This window comes from Thalassophryne amazonica, chromosome 18, assembly GCF_902500255.1.
Source record: "Thalassophryne amazonica chromosome 18, fThaAma1.1, whole genome shotgun sequence".
Classification (NCBI taxonomy): Eukaryota; Metazoa; Chordata; class Actinopteri; order Batrachoidiformes; family Batrachoididae; genus Thalassophryne; species Thalassophryne amazonica.
In genome coordinates, this window is record NC_047120.1 from 58,085,602 (window position 1) to 58,102,195 (window position 16,594).

General features: G+C 39.4%; 1 protein-coding gene across 1 annotated transcript in view; it reads right to left on the reverse strand.

Annotated features, from left to right (window-relative positions):
- Nucleotides 1-16,302, reverse strand: part of LOC117530463 (cAMP-dependent protein kinase type I-alpha regulatory subunit) — a 21,800-nt gene extending 5,498 nt beyond the window's left edge. Inside the window, exons 1-7 of the mRNA XM_034193354.1 lie at nucleotides 16,156-16,302; nucleotides 4,128-4,344; nucleotides 1,404-1,574; nucleotides 1,235-1,326; nucleotides 1,098-1,159; nucleotides 966-1,012; nucleotides 648-806 (exon numbers count right to left, since the gene is read on the reverse strand). Of these exons, the coding sequence (XP_034049245.1) occupies nucleotides 648-806; nucleotides 966-1,012; nucleotides 1,098-1,159; nucleotides 1,235-1,326; nucleotides 1,404-1,574; nucleotides 4,128-4,301 (705 nt within the window). The 5' untranslated portion in view covers nucleotides 4,302-4,344; nucleotides 16,156-16,302. The remainder of the gene's footprint in view (nucleotides 1-647; nucleotides 807-965; nucleotides 1,013-1,097; nucleotides 1,160-1,234; nucleotides 1,327-1,403; nucleotides 1,575-4,127; nucleotides 4,345-16,155) is intronic.
- Nucleotides 16,303-16,594: the final 292 nt, after the last annotated feature.

The following is a 16,594-nucleotide window of genomic DNA, read 5'->3' on the forward strand; positions in this document are numbered from 1 at the left end:
ACAGTCATTACATTGAATATACATAAAAAGACACAGATGTGAGAATCCAGAAAATCAATGTTTTAGTAACCACTAATTACAACCCCAATTCCAATGAAGTTGGGACATTGTGTGAAATGTAAATAAAAACAGAATACAATGTTTTGCAAATCCTCTTCAACCTATATTCATTTGAATACACCATAAAGACAAGATATTTAACATTATTGAGTGTTGTCAAAAGGAAAGGTGATGTAGCACAGTGGTAAACATACCACTGTCCCAGCTTTTTTGAAACGTGCTGCAGGCATCCATTTCAAAATGAGCAAATATTTGCACAAAAACAATAAAGTTTATCAGTTTGAACATTAAATATTTTGTCTTTGTGGTGTATTCAATTGAATATAGGTTGAAGAGGATTTGCAAATCATTGTATTTTGTATTTATTTACATTTTACACAACGTCCCAACTTCAATGGAATAGGGGTTGTAGAACAAATAGAGTGAGTGCTGAGTACAAGAAAAGAATCTTAAAATGTTATACCCCTCCCCCGCCCAAGGAATTTACAAGCGCCATGTAATTATTCTGCAACTGCCACATAAAAATCGTCTTCAGCAGTGATGCGTCTTTGCGTCACTCGGTGACCCGGACTAACGCGTCTGCTCACCATCAGTATTCTCCTGTAGCTGTCTCTGTCGATACCCCACAGCTTCACATTGGTCTTGGCTTTAACTGTAGCCGCTCTCGGGGTACCGTAGATCAGAGCCAGTTCTCCGAAGCTGCCTCCCTCCCCAATGCTGGTCACCCATTCATTGTTCACATAAACCTAGAAGGGCAGAAACCCAAGAGACGATAAAACTCAAAACCCAACATTTATCAGGTATCTTTCAAAAAGAAAAATGCAAGGGAGGTGCAATGTCACTCGGGGACTTAACAGCAAGTACAACTGAGCCTTAAAAAGATCTGACAGCGATCAGGTACTCACATCCATCTCCCCTTGGTCGATAACATAGAAATTATCACCTTCATCACCTGGGTGCACGCAACAGCAGCAATTAATATATCATGTAGAAAATCTAGCTCAATAATGTTGAAATAAAGAAAAAAGCTACAATACCCTGAAGAATAACTGTTTCTCCAGCGATGTAGGTGACAGGAAACATAGCATCAAATATGTCACTGTTGAGGGACATGACCGTGAGCGGACGGACTGAACAGAATTCAGTTAAAAAAGTAAAAAGTTAAGGGACGTACCTCCTCTCGTTGTCATCCAGATGTGAGAAGAGCACGTTCTTTTCAATAGCTTTTGCCAACGCTGCCATTGTCTTGTAGTCTTTTGGAATGACCTTGAAACACAACACATTTTGTGGGCAAAAATGCTTCATGCTGAACACTAATCACGTGACTATTTAAGTGCCTCTACCTTTCTGACGTAAGACGCTGCATCTTCCTCTGTATAAACCTCCGCGCTGAAGGCTCCTCTCCGCCGGCGACCCTTCACCACGGGGTTCATCGGTGGAGACACTTCCTCATCCCGGGAGTCTGAACGGGAACTGCTGGCCTTCTGCTGGTTCTGAATCTGCTTGGCCTCCTCCTGGAAGAAGGACAAAGGAGTTTAATAATAATAATGCTTCTATCTGCCATTTTTCCCCACTCCCATCAAATCAACTAATTACAAAACAATTTGTTGTTCCACAGCTGTCTCTCTCAAAACAAAAAGGTAGCAGTGGGTAGAGCAGGATGTTTTCACAGACATAGAAGCCTATAACTCCTTCAAAGAGGTTATGGGCGCCTTGGTGGCTTCCCTCACTGGTCTCCTTCTTGCGTGTAGTCTCTAAATCAATATCATGATTATTTTTCATTTTTAACCTGCATTGTGATTAATGAACAATCATTTATTTTATAGGCTTTTTTCTGTACTGCTCCTATAGTTCTCAAACTATTAGTTAAGACCCCCCCACCACCACCCCCAAAAAAGCATATATATCTTTACCAGTTTGTGTATTTACATTTGCCAGTTTTCTCATTTCCACTATTGATACTCTGTGTGCTTCTTACCATATGTGCTGCTATACAATGCTGCTGGAACCTCAATTTCCCAGAGGGAGTCTTCCCAAGGGATTAATAAAGTTCTATCTAATTTAATCTATTCTAAAGTGTGATTTGTGTTGACAATACTCCAAAATGTTTGCCCAATTACCTACGGCCTCTAAAACATAACGGCACTGTGTATAAATCTGGCTGTAATTCCTAAATCATGTATGTAATATTTCCATTAAATCCCATGATTTACAAAAAAAAAAAAAAAAGAAGAAGAAATACACAACAACTTATGTACCAGTCTGTAGGTTTGGTGGTGCATTATAAATAGTTTCTATATAAATTTATTAATATTACCAGCAATATATGTTGGAAGTAAGATTAAACTGCACGGCGGCATTATTAACGATACAATTTTAAGGTTCAAGAAAACATAGTCCAAGTTAATCTAGAACTCTACTGCAGCTGTATGATGGACAGCCTTATTTTATTTTCAGTATGTTGTTAAAAAAGTAGACAACTCAGGCGTAAACAGAATTTTCAGTTTTGCAGATGCCTTTTTTTTTTAACAAAGTGAAAAAAATACATATTTACAAATGCAGGTTTATTTGTAAAAACCAACAGGCACGTTAACTAGTGTGGTTTGTTTTTTTAAACATCCAACCAGTGATTAGGTGGCTCAATTTCCCATAATGCCTCTGAGCATCTGTGAGTTTTAATGCTCAGACATTTAGAATTAGTGCATTACTTTAAAACTAAAAGATATTTGTGACCTTTTCACTTTGTAAAAATGACAAAGTCTTTATAAACCGTCTGGAATTAGTTTGGTTTTTAAAATCAAACCATAAGTCAAATCTGCTTTTCTTTTCATGACTTCTCTCATTTTAGGGGCTTTGTACCCTGTCAAGGAAAATTCCTTTTTTTTTTATAGCAGCCAGGCCCCTTCTGTTGAGGTCAGGTTGACCTCAGACAGCGCCTCACAGCTGCCTGCCTGTCTGCTGCAAAACACAACAGAGAAGAACTAACGTGTGATTTTAGGGTTTACAAATGTTTTTCACCGTTCAGTTTTACTTACTATGCCAGCAAACAAAACGTTAGCGGACTAAAAATTTGCAATCTAAATCTAGCGGAAGCTCACTGGTCCTCTAATGGTTTTTTAAGTTAGCTGAAAAGCTACTCCGATAACAAAAAAGTTAGCTTCAATAATTAGCGGTTAGCGGAACTGTGCCTACCACTGGTAGCAGCCCTGATAAATGGTAAATGGACTGCATTTATATAGCGCTTTTCCATCTGCATCAGATGCTCAAAGTGCTTTACAATTATGCCTCACATTCACCCCGATGTCAGGGTGCTGCCACACAAGGCACTCACTACACACCGGGAGCAATAGGGGATTAAAGGCCTTGCCCAAGAGCCCTTAGTGATTTTCCAGTCAGGCAGGGATTTGAACCCATGATCTTCTGGACTCAAGCCCAACACCTTAACCACTAGACCATCACCTCCCCTGATAATTTACTAAAAGTCCCCATCTATCCTCCTTCAGCTTTCATCATTATGACGTTACTCGTACTTTAGAATTATGTGAGCAAAGGGCATATCGAAGATGCATATTTCAGAATTCCTATGGCTGTTTGTATGATGCCGTAATAGGAAAAGCTCAAAGAGGCTGCATGGGAATTTTTAGTGTGCTGCTGATGACGCTCAAAAGATAGCACCATGCAATTCTCAGCTTTCAACCTCCTGTTACTCAACACCACCACCACCCCCCACCCCAAAAAAGCAATATTACTGGACTATAAATCTTTGAAATCTTTTGACTTTATAAAAAACAAAACAAAGTGGAACTCTGATTATGAAAATAACTAAGTTGCAGCCCCAGCTGAAAGACTTTTCTTTAAAGCCAAAACATGAATAGCATAATTTGTTAAAAACACCATCAAAGTAGCACATTGAGATAATCAGATTCACTGTAGTTGCTATAAATAACAAAACGTCTGCTTGTTAGAAACAACATGGCTGGTATAAAAAAACAACAACAATATAATGCTCCTCTTTCTTTAAATGATGATCTGCTCTCTTTTCTCTTTCTTGCTGGGAATAGACAAACCTTCTCCAGCCTCTCGAAGTACTCCCTGAGGAAGGCCATGGGCCGGTCCGGCCTGGAGGTGCACAGCTGGACAATACAGTCCTTCAGCAGCTGTTGAATGTTGTGTTTCTGCACATACTGCTCGCACTCCCGAAGACTCCGCTCCTCTTCACTGCTCGTGCTTCCAGATGCCATGACGACAACCTTGACCCTGATCTGTGACCTTTTAACCTTAAAACTGGAGGGGGGGGCAGAGGAGGGAATAATGTAAATAACGCAGCAAGATTTCAGCCCATCAGTGTACAACACTGTTTTCCATCATAAATGAGCGTGTGGAGTTGCTTTGACTCTGTGTTCTTATGTGAAACAGAAAATGAGCGCGCGTGAGAGAAACAGAACCAGAGTGAGGAAGCACAGGTGGCTACAGTGTTGTTTTGGCACTATGGGAGCCTGACTGCTTCTGTGACAGGAGAGAAATGGTATGTTCACAAATTTCAGACCGCAGGCGACAAACTAGGACAGACGCAGAGTCTGCCTCGGGTCCACTTACTTTAAAATATGGAAGTTTGTCACCAGCCTGAATGCAGTCTGTTCTTGCAGAGACAGTGGCTGTAACTAATCACACACACAGACATAAACACCTGTTTTTAGATTAAATGTGAATATGAAGGCGACTGTAATACAACACTTGCTCGCTTGAAGTTTCCGCGACACTACTGCTGAGCAAAATAGCTGGACAGATCCCAGATCATCTGATCAGCCTCTGTGATATAACCTTCTTGAGAAAGCTCTAAGCCTGTGCTCGCTGTGTGCTTAGAAATAGGAAATCCTGTAATGACTTGCCATAAACAATGTGCATATACTCTGGATGAATAAATGCTGTGCATCACGCATATGAACAGTTCTAACGGGATGAGATCACTTCTAATCTGACAAGAGCCCAGGGCAGATTACTGATCATGTCACCAAAAGATGAGTTTGTCCAGATATAACCTTTATCCAATTTACCATCTATGCTCATGGGGGGAAACTTGTCAGGCCTGTCTAAATCTGAAACTACTGTGAGAATAACTAAGTGATAAATGATATTAACTTTCCACATGAATGCTTATACTTGTGATGTGAGCAACCTTGACTGTGCCTCTGAGGGCAACAGGAAGACATCTTTGGAGGGTCGCATCTCCGAAAGCAATGGTTCTCAAACCAGTTCTCAGGGACACATTTTCCATCTCTCCCTGCTCTGCCACAAGCTAATCAACTCATTCAGGTGTGCAATCGCTCAAAAACACACCTGAATGAGCTAATTAGCTTGTGTCAGAGCAGGACGAGATGGACAAAGTATAGGTTAGGTGGTCCTTGAGGACCAGTTTGAGAACCACTGTCCAAATGTCACGTGTGAAATTGGCTGAAATTTAATGTTTGTACTTATAAAATAATGTAAGCAAACTGTTAAGTATGGCTTCAAGAATTGATAATAGACATGTTTAGGTTCAAACTTAGGGGTGTCAAACCCAATTTAAAAATTCCATATGTCTTTAAGTTCAACGTGTAAATGCAATATAGAAGACAAATTGGGTGGTAGGGCTGCAGCTATCGATTATTTTAGAATTATTATTTTAGTAATTATTCTGGCAATTAATCAAGTATTCGGATAAAAAAAAATTAATTTCAGTAATTTACTTAAGCTTAATTTAACAGTTATACCTGACAGAGAAAATGATAAGTCAGTTTAATGAACAACCAATTCAACTCCTCTTAAACATTTTTATTGGCAGGCTTTGGTGGCATAATTTAACTGGTAGCTGCTTCTTTAAAGAAAGAAAAAGAGTCCATTTAAGTGGCAGTGGCATATTCTGGATTAATTTTGAAGACAACAACAAAAAAAAAGATGACCAAAAAAAAAAAAAAACATACTGCCATATTAGGCCTGAAAGAGGTTTCTGTTGGAAGTATTTTAGATACAGGATTAGCAGGTTAGGTGAATTGGAAACTTTATCATTGTCCAGGTCTCCCTTGTAAAAGAGATCTTGATCTCAATGGGACTAACCTGGTTAAATAAAGATTAAATTAAAGTGGAAGGGGGAAGTGTTGGCTTTTTAAATACCTAAAAGACACTGGACTTGAAGGGATTTAGTACTGCTATAATGGACTGATGCAGAAGGTGGCAGCAATGCAACAATAAGGATGCCGGCTGCCATTTAACGCCACAGAAAAAGAGAGAGTACATTTGGTTTACGTCACAGAAGCGCATTTTGAGGTCGGAGCGCATTTCTACATTCACAAAATGCCTCAAGAAACCACAAAAAAATTGCGTAAAAGTACTTACTTTACTCATATTTGTTGTCAGTCTGGCTAAATCGTCAGACTCTGACTCACTGATTGGGCAGCTAATCTTGTTTCCACAGTGGAGAGTGTGTCAGGTTACGTTTGTTTAATATATCATGGGACCGCACGTTTCTGCATTCACAAAATGCCTTTAAAAAAAAAGTGCATAAAAGTACTTACTTTACTCACTTGTTGTCAGTCTGGGTAAATAATCGGACTAATCTTGTTTCCTCAGTGGAGCGTTCATGTGACAAAAACAAACGTGTTTCAGCTCAGGTGCTGTAGCATGGAAGAAGTGTTGTTATGGAAAGCTAATTCCGTGTTGCAGTAAACGCATTGTACTATGTTTTGCTTTGAGTTTAATTGATAATGGTCCGACAGTTTCTGACGCTTTCTCCGTGGGATATTTTGTGCTCCCTGCCGCTCAATGTTTTCATCTCCATCCGTCTCCATTTTGCATTCCACACTTCGCATACGCTTTACGGCGCGCTATGCATGTATCGCGCACATTAGCAGTGAATTAAACAAAGCCTCAAAGCAGAGAATGTTGCCTCAAAGCATTTTAGTAATCAAATTACTCAAATTATTCAAGGAATCGTTTCAGCCCTATTGGGTGGTGCTCGTTTTTGTTTATATTTTATACATTTTTAACATGACAAAGTTTATTGTGACTCAGCAAGTTGCAACGTTCAATTTTAAATTCAATATTAAATTGACGTTACCTGTCTGATTTTGTCTTTCTAATCCGATTAAAAAATCCTTGTGTTATTTAACGTGGTGCTTTCTCAAATGTTTGATTCAGGTCGTGACATAGCCTCCGCCTTCCCCCAGTGCGTCGGTTGAAATAAATAAACAATGACTTTGTAAATATCAGCGACAGAATAGGCGTCTCAGAACACCCCTCTCCACTGCAGCAAAAACACACACACACCCGCTTCACAGAGGAGTTTGCCTGGATCGAAAAACTCCATGGCCGTTATCACGATTAGTCGGTGGAGTCCAAATCTCTACCGTCGGTCAAAATTATACAATGTACCAGATAAACCGGCTAAACTGCGCAGGCCTACTATCCATCTGTGGATTATGGATCACGGTTTACTAGGGATGCATGAGCCAACATTTTAGATTAGTATCGGTATTATATTGACAAAGCAACAACAACAAAGTCTGGACTAGATATCAGAAATTGTTTTTAAAAAATGTAAAAATCTGATCCAGTGAGAGTCTTTGATAGAGTTTTATTGTCATTATGCATACACATAAAATTTCTTTCAGGAGCTCTCGGCAATCAACGCTTTGAAAATTAAAAAAAGGGAGAGTTCTGTACTGTCACGTCAGGGGCTGTGCATAGAGCCCGACTGATATATCGGCCGGCCGATATTATCGGCTGATATAAGCCCTTTTCAAAGTACTCACTATCGGCCGAAATTTTGCCGATAGAACACCGATAATTTCTCATAAACAGAACAGTTACTGAAATAATGTTTGTGTCGGCAATATAAAATGTCCTTGCACCGTTTGTCCAGTAGATGGAGCTCTGACTCCATTCAACTGAGAGCTGCTTACACCCTTGCTTAAATGTGTTCATCACCGGCCCCCGTAGTTCACCGTCACAGTGCAATGATGGGCTGACAAAAGCATACAAGTAAGTTTATAAGGATGCTGTTTGTAATAACTTTGCGATTACATTCACCCCACATTTCTCCCATTTCAGTTCAACTCAGTTTGATTAAATCAGTTTATGTAGTAATGTGTCAAATGTGCTTCATTGCATCGGTCAAGGTCTTTATTAAGCCCACATTGTGTAGACCTTATGAAAAACTTTCATTTACTGCTAAGAGGTTGAAACATTCAGATTCACTGGTCGTCCAGAAGAGTTCTGGGAATTACTGCCATTCGCTATTAACCCTCTGGGGCCAACGGCGTAAAGCTTGGTGGGACCAAGCTTTACTAAATTGTAAAGTTTTTAATGATATGAGACAGAAACCTACTTTTATTTTTTTTTGCTGAAAAGTTAACTCCACTTTTGATCCACCATCGGCCATCTTGGTACTCCTCATAGAAGATGTGTGATGACATGTGCAATGTGAGTGTCCAAATGGAATTGGTTCTCACATGGTTTTCCAAAATCCAATCATAGGGCAGATTTACCTCACGTGATATGGCAAAGATCATTTTCAGGAGTGATATCTTACTAGTTGGCCCGTTTGAATAGCCCCCTAACTGCTCCAATTGCATTTTTGCATTTTTTGAACTTGAAAATTCTTCTCTGTTATAAAGTTAATCAATATGAGGACAAAGCTTCAGCTTTTAGCTCATACCTTTTTTGTTAAGGGTCCAAAACGAACATTTTATTCATTAAAAAAATAAAATAAATAATAATAATAATAATATCGGCTTATTTATCGGCTATTGGCAAATCAGCCGATTTATCGATTATCAGCATTTTTTCATCCAAATATCGTTATCGGCCTCAAAAAATCCATATCAGTCAGGCTCTAGCTGTGTATGTTTTCCTTTCAGAAAGTACAATATTCATTTCACAGTTTAAGTTCATGTTTTATTAGATGGGTAGGTTAGCAAAGTACATAGAGAGATGTGTTGAACAGATGAGTTGCTTTAAGACAAAGAAAAAGAAATGAGATTGGTATTGACAGATACTGAAGGTTCCATTACCTGTATTGTGAAAAGTGGTATGGTGCCATCCCTGTCTTTAACATATTGGGATGGCACATTTGACATTTCAATACATTTCTCAAACTCCAATGATAACCATGATGAAACCATACATATTCCACCAAAGAAAATACATTTAATGCAAATGATTGATTGATTTTGTTTGTTGTTGTTTTTAATGGCATATTTTAATAAAAACGCATCTGATGATGTCCAAATATGACGCAAAATATGGGACTAATATAAATTACAACAACAATTATAATGCAAAATCTGGAATCATTAGTTTTTGATGGAGGTATGAAATATTTGTAGTTGCCATGTGTACTCAGCAGTACATACATACTTTATTGGCTGTTGCTAGAAGCCTGGACACAGACGCATCAAATACCAGTAGCTAGTCTTGCCACACTTCCAGTTACACATTTACAGTTAGTCCAGACTTCTACCACATACGAGATATTCTTACAACTGTTTCAGCTGCCGGACACATTACACAGAGCTATCGTTCTAGCACTGACTGACAGAGTTCCTGCCAAGCAGATGTCCTAACCTCCTTGCCCTACAAAACCTGAGACATGAACAACCCATGCACATCATATCAAGCAAAGCAACTTGATCGCTTTCAACAATGACACCTTCAAGACATTAAGAGGAACAAAATGTATGACAAGGTCAGCACCAGATCACGAAGTTTGGTCTCCTGTAAACTGTGGAACAAGTCTTTCTTGTCATGAATGTGGACAAGCCTATCAAAGATTGGTCTAATGCAGTGATTTTCAACCTTTTTTGAGCCGCGGCACCCTTTTTATATTTACAAAATCCTGCGGCACACCACTGTCATGTCACATGTCACGCACCACTAACTCGACTGTCTCTACATGGTGCGTTAGCGCGTTAGCAACACGTGCGGTACAGATATGACGTAACATAGTATACTATAGTCATGGAGCTGTATATAAGAACTAGAGAGCGCAGTCCCATTGCTGCACACTAAACAAAAAGGTCCCTTCATGGAAAGCGACATGACGTCTCCTAACCGGGCAAAATACTGACGAAGTACCCGGATGTTAATGCATTTTCAAAGGAGATTCGTGACTAAACACACAGAAAAATGCTCGCAAAATACGTGTTAAAATGCCATTTTGTCCTGGATATCGAGCAAGTAAAATTAAATTATGTCAGGAAAGTATTAAACTTACTCTGACACACACACACACACATTCACAAATATTAGTGTTGAAAGTTACACGGATCTGCGCTGATAAGCTACGCTGCTCGGCTGAGCTGCAGCTGCTGTTCAATGCAGCGTGGCTCCTAAAACCATTACAATACATTTATATATATATTATATTTTTACACAATTATCCTTTATTGACCAAGTTTCATTCATGAAGTCAGCGGTGTGTGTGTGCACATCTCTGTGTGTGTGGCAGCACAGCGCGGGTCATTAATCTCATTATTTTAAGGTGCAAAAAAAAAAAAAAAAAACTCCCCAGTCTTGTCAAACAATTTTTAGTCACTAACGACAAGAATTTTAACTAGACATTGGTGTAGCAGTGGAAAATATCAACTAGACATAAGTGAAATTAATGATCCGTGTCATCGGGCGACACAGGCACGGCAGGAGACATACAGCTGTTTATCATCCAAATATCACGGACAAAGTGACAAGAAGAACCAAACCCACTTACTTATGGAAGGAAATATTGTCTCCCTTGTTCCTCCATTTGTGACTTTGCCAACATGCGCAGCTTTCTGGCATATTCCACCTGTTTCTTGACGAGACTAAGTGAACTTCTATGCACACAAATCACTAACTTGCCCGGAATTAAAATGGCGATCACGCCTCCTTGTCGGCACACGGCTCAGCGCTACTGCACGCGCTTTGCTGTCATCTACTGGAATAAAAGAGCATTACATCATCTGCCACACTATTACAGCACATACACCCGATAATGGTGATATTTGATAATTGCCCACGGCACCCCTGACGATCGATCACGGCACCCTAGGATGCCACAGCACCCCGGTTGGGAATCACTGGTCTAATGAACCATCTTGGAGCTCACGGCAAGAAAACATACTAAATGTAACCAATTTATTGAGGGCAATAAATATTTATTGCCCTCAAGCCATTATTTTATTTAGCACCATCCAGATTTATCTGTGAGTTGCCTATAATTCTCTTTGACAGGTACTGAAAATTTTATGGAAAAATTCTGCACGGCTCCAGAGATACGCACGAAATTTACCCCAAAAAAGCACTTTTTCCATCAATTTTGTGTGACACTGATATTTAGCATTATCATTTAAAGTTGAATGTTAAAGAAATAACCTTGTATTTTATCAGTTTGTTTGTTTGTGCTTCATACTAACACACAGTAATACATTTTTGTAAAGGTAGAAATGTCATTTCCTAGAAAAAACATCATGTTTCTAAAGCAAGGTAAAACTGTCACAAGCATAACGCTGAGATTCTTTCATTTATTTGTGTCAAAACCTTAGCTATATCTCTTACTCTGCTTCAATAGAATAATTACATTACTTGTTCAATAATACCAGGAACTAATAGACAGAATTTCTTTGTTTCAGACTTCTGCAGACTAAAGACGATACCTCCAACTGTTGTCGCAAGCGTTACGCTCTAGCACATTATAGTATATATATGCACTGATAATTTCTAGCAATGACTGAACCGAGAACAATAAAAATATTGAAACTCTGATATATAACCATATCTAAAATAACATTTCACAAAAAAGAACACTTTTAAATTTTGATGGTTATGTCACACTTTGGCTTCATTATTTTTGAACTAGGCCCTAAGTGGCTATTGATATGGTAAAGTGGTAAAATATTCTTTTTCACATACGACATCCAATGAACTGCTGCGATTATTGGGAGATAAAGAGGCATTGAAGATGTACAGGAAACAATGGACAAATTTAGGGTTAGGGTTGTGCATGAACTGTGACAGCAGGTAGTTTAAATAACAATGGGTGCTGCTGTACCAATAGCAATTCACGATTTGCGTACAGTACTGTATCAATAGCAACGACCTACAATTATACCTAAAAAACCTTTAAAATAAAGTTAAAAGACTAGAAACTGCTTAAAAGAGACAGTGAGACAAAACATCACAGTAACGACCTCCTAGGAAAGCCACTGATATGCAAGTTTCCTTGTTTGTTTCACCTTCTCTGTGAATTTGCCGAGCCACAAGCATTCTCCTGCATTCAACTTTGGGCAATCTATAGCAAATTATCTTTTGTCTGATGGCCTTCTCAATTCCTCACTGGATTGAACAGCTCAGAACACAACAACAACAACAAAAAAATGCCACCATTGTGCCTTCCCCCCCTTTTGAACCACACAAGTCATTACTGGGAGACGTCAAGCAAACTGAGATGAATTCAGTGTGACGCCACTGTTCACACATGTGCCCAGACATTGGACAGTGGCATTTAGTCAACCCACACAGGTCAAGTCACAGTTGCACTGCCCCGTTTCACTTCTACTAACTGTGTTATCCCAATCCACCGTTTTGTCATCTGCTGTGACAAAAGGGAAAATAAATTCTCAACACAGAGCAAAAACAGGAGGGGGTATATGGTCCCAAAAAATTACTGCTAGTGTTACTTGGCACAGCCTGTTTACTTGATGATGTATATGGCTCAGTCCAAGTAACAGCACTGCTGTTAATCAGCTCAATGCGGCTGATGGCTCCCCAAAAATTGTTTAGCAAGCTATGTTACACCTGAACTAATAAATACTGTAAAGGATTCTGGGGCTTTTTGAAACCCCATAAAATTTATACTGGCACCACAACTAAGGGTGGTCTCTACAGCCCGACCGATATGGATTTTTTGAGGCCGATGCCGATAACGATATTTGGATGAGAAAAATGCCAATAATCGATAAATCGGGTGATTTACCGATAGCCAATAAATCAGCCGATAATTTTTTTTTTAATGAATAAAATGTTCTTTTGTGGACCCTTAACAAAAAAGGTATGAGCTAAAAGCTGAAGCTTTGTCCTCATACTGATTAACTTTATAACAGAGAAGAATTTTCAAGTTCAAAAAATGCAAAAATGCAACTGGAGCAGTGAGGGGGCTATTCAAACGGGCAAACTAGTAAGATATCACTCCTGAAAATGATCTTTGCCATATCACGTGAGGTAAATCTTCCCTACGATTGGATTTTGGAAAGCCATGTGATGGAGAAACAATCCAGATTGGACACTCACATTGCGCACGTCATCACACATCTTCTATGAGGAGTACCAAGATGGCTGACGGTGGATCGAAAGTCCGCGGAGTTAACTTTTTAACAAAGAAAAAAAAAAAAAAAAAAAAAAAGGTTCTATCTCATATCATTAAAAAGTTATTTACAATTTAGTAAAGCTTGGTCCCAGCCATCGTATACGACGGCGTCATCCCCAGAGGGTTAATGGTGAATGGCAGTAATTCCCAGAACCCTTCCGGACGACCAGCGAATCTGAATGTTTCAACCTCTTAGCAGTAAACAAAAGTTTTTCAAGCTAGAAATAAGGTCTACACAACGTGGGCGTAATAAAAAGCGTGACCGACGCAATGAAGCACATTTGACACATTACTACATAAACTGAGATAATTAAACTGAGTTGAACTGAAGCGGGAGAAATGTGGGGTGAATGTAATCGCAAAGTTATTACAAACAACATCCTTCCATGTAATGTGGCGTTGCGTCAGGAAGGGTATCCGGTGTAAAACTTGTGCCAATTCAACATGCAGATCCACCTTGGATTTGCTGTGGCGACCCCAAGTGCAAACAAGGGAGCAGCCAAAGGAATTTACTATAAACTTACTTGTATGCTTTTGTCAGCTGATCAGTGCACTGTGACGGCGAACTACGGGGGCCGGTGATGAACACATTTAAGCAGGGGTGTAAGCAGCTCTCTGTTGAATGGAGTCAGAGCTGTATCTACTGGACAAACGGTGTAAGTACATTTTACATTGCTGACACAAACATTATTTCAGTAACTGTTCTGTTTATGAGAAATTATCGGCATTCTATCGGCAAAATTTCGGCCGATAGTGAGTACTTTGAAAAGGGCTTATATCGTCCGATAATATCAGCTGGCCGATATATTGGTCTGGCTCTAGTGGTCTCCCACTGAAAATTTTTGATCGCAGATTGTCTACAATTTTTTGAGAGAAAATACAATCCCGGATATACAAAAGGACACCGAAATCGGGTGTGATCTGTGGTACACGTAGCATTGTAGAACACTGTGAGCAATCTGGAAAGTTTTGAACATGTTTGAAAGCAATTTGTGATGCATGGATAAATCGTGATCCACAAAATGTCAACTGGATCCACCTGATGGAGATTGGGGGTAATCTTGTGTAATAGGAGACAAAAGCGCACAGTTTGGGTACAATGTGTAGGGACGAGACAAAAAATGAAAGTCCATAAATTGTTCTTTTTACATGTACAATTGATAGAGCATGAAAAAAACAAAGAAACTGACACCAAGATTGGATAAGAAATAAGCAAGTTATGGTAATTTTAGTCTAAAAAAAAAAAATCCATATATTTTTTCCTGTCGATCAATTACGCACGGTCATTTTCACGTTCTCAAAAACCACGTTCTCAATATTGGATTGTCATGAAACTCCATCATTATGTCGACAAAATATTATATTTTAGGGCTACTTACCTTTGAATGAGTGCTGTAAAGGCAATCGTGTTTTTTACGCTTGGTAAAGTTGAGCAAAATCTTCAGCACGAACGAAGTACATGAAAGAAACGGCAGAATTGAATCGGACAAAAACGAGGTCAAAGAGGAACTTCCTGCCTGCGTCATTACAAGGAATTCCATGGGAAATACCCCAGTGAGACAATGAAAAAAGCGATCTTTGTGGGGAATCCTCTGCACACTGTGCACAACGATAAACACGCATCGATGGAATGTGCATGCAGGCCTCAATCGGGAGATTGTCTCGTCCCTACAATGTGCAGTAATAGGGGACTACACTTTTCTGAGCAGAAGCAACCTTTTGATCCTCATCCACAACATGAAACCTATGAGAAGCATGTCACGGTCATCAACAAAATGCAGTTTTGAGGCGTTAACAGAAACATTGTAGGTTTTTGGAGAAGTGCAGAAAGTAGTATTTTGCGCATGCACGAAAACAATCGCGTAATGGGAATTGTGTGGACTCAGGTGTAGTCAGCAATAATCGGTCGAATGTAAGTAGAGGTATATTATTTGATAATATGAATTTTGCCTACATTTTTTTTTTTAAAATGGGCCCCATTTCCTCAATTTTGAAATCAGTAGAGAAATTAGTAATCAGTAGAGAAACCAACAATGGGAGACGGCCTCAAGACAACACTGCACATGAAACTATACATCAGGGTTCTGGACCTGCAGATGCTTCATACCAAAAATGGTGCCTGCAGTTTTCAGATGGGGTCACGCAGCTTGAGAGCTGTTAAAGTCAGAACATAATGCACCCTACGATACATAGGTCAGATCTTTTCATACATTTCACCCTCAAGCTTCACAAAAAATTGTGGGGCTTTGCTACTTAGGAATTTGTCACAATTAACTCCATATATTTAGGTCACATATTCTTATGGGCAGCATGATTTAGTGTGACACCTGCTTAAAAGTAACTCCTCTAAATATTCGTGTGGAGTAAGAAACAACTGTGTTGTCAATGCGAGGAATAAAAGCAAATGTCTGTCTGTCAAACAGCGTAGGTCAGAAAGGAGGGTGACGGCTGCAGCAAAGCAAGTCAGTCGGCAGAGCTGAAATACCATCTTCAAACAAATTCTAATATCGGCAAATAACATTAACAACGACTCGGTGGAAGTACTGCTGGTAAACGTTGTGCTGAGAGTCTTTAATTTGACGCTTAGCAGCTTAGCTCTATGCAAAGGCAAAGCTCTCCTCCAATGACGCCATCTTGAGTTGTATCATAAACAAACGCGAGACGGAGGAAACAATTTTCTCCTATCCAGAGGTCACCAGCTCGAAAACACTGATACTCACAAGAAACTGTAAATTCCTGCCGAGTCTGTCAACACCGACTCGGGATGGGTGATATTTGTCAACGCGAACCGTTACCAGATCCTCCTCGCTTCGAGTTTTTTTTTTTTTTCTCCGAGATCTGGACCGCTGCCCCACAGGATACAGCTGAGAACCAATCAGCAGCCGCCACTGACGTCAATTCTCCTTGTTCTGACATGTGAGTCCGTCACCCCTGGCAACCTTAAAGGGCCCTTCACGGAAACCGTGACGTCAAAGAAATACTTAAAAAAAAAAAAAGATCTGATTTTAAAAATCACCCCAAAAACAACAAAAACAAACAAAACAAAAACGTGTGTTTGTCTTGTGTAATTCAATTTAAATTGAACTTTTCTACACAAGCACATGTCTTGGTGCAAGTGTTTCAGAGTAGATTAGATCACATTAGATTAGATAGAATTGT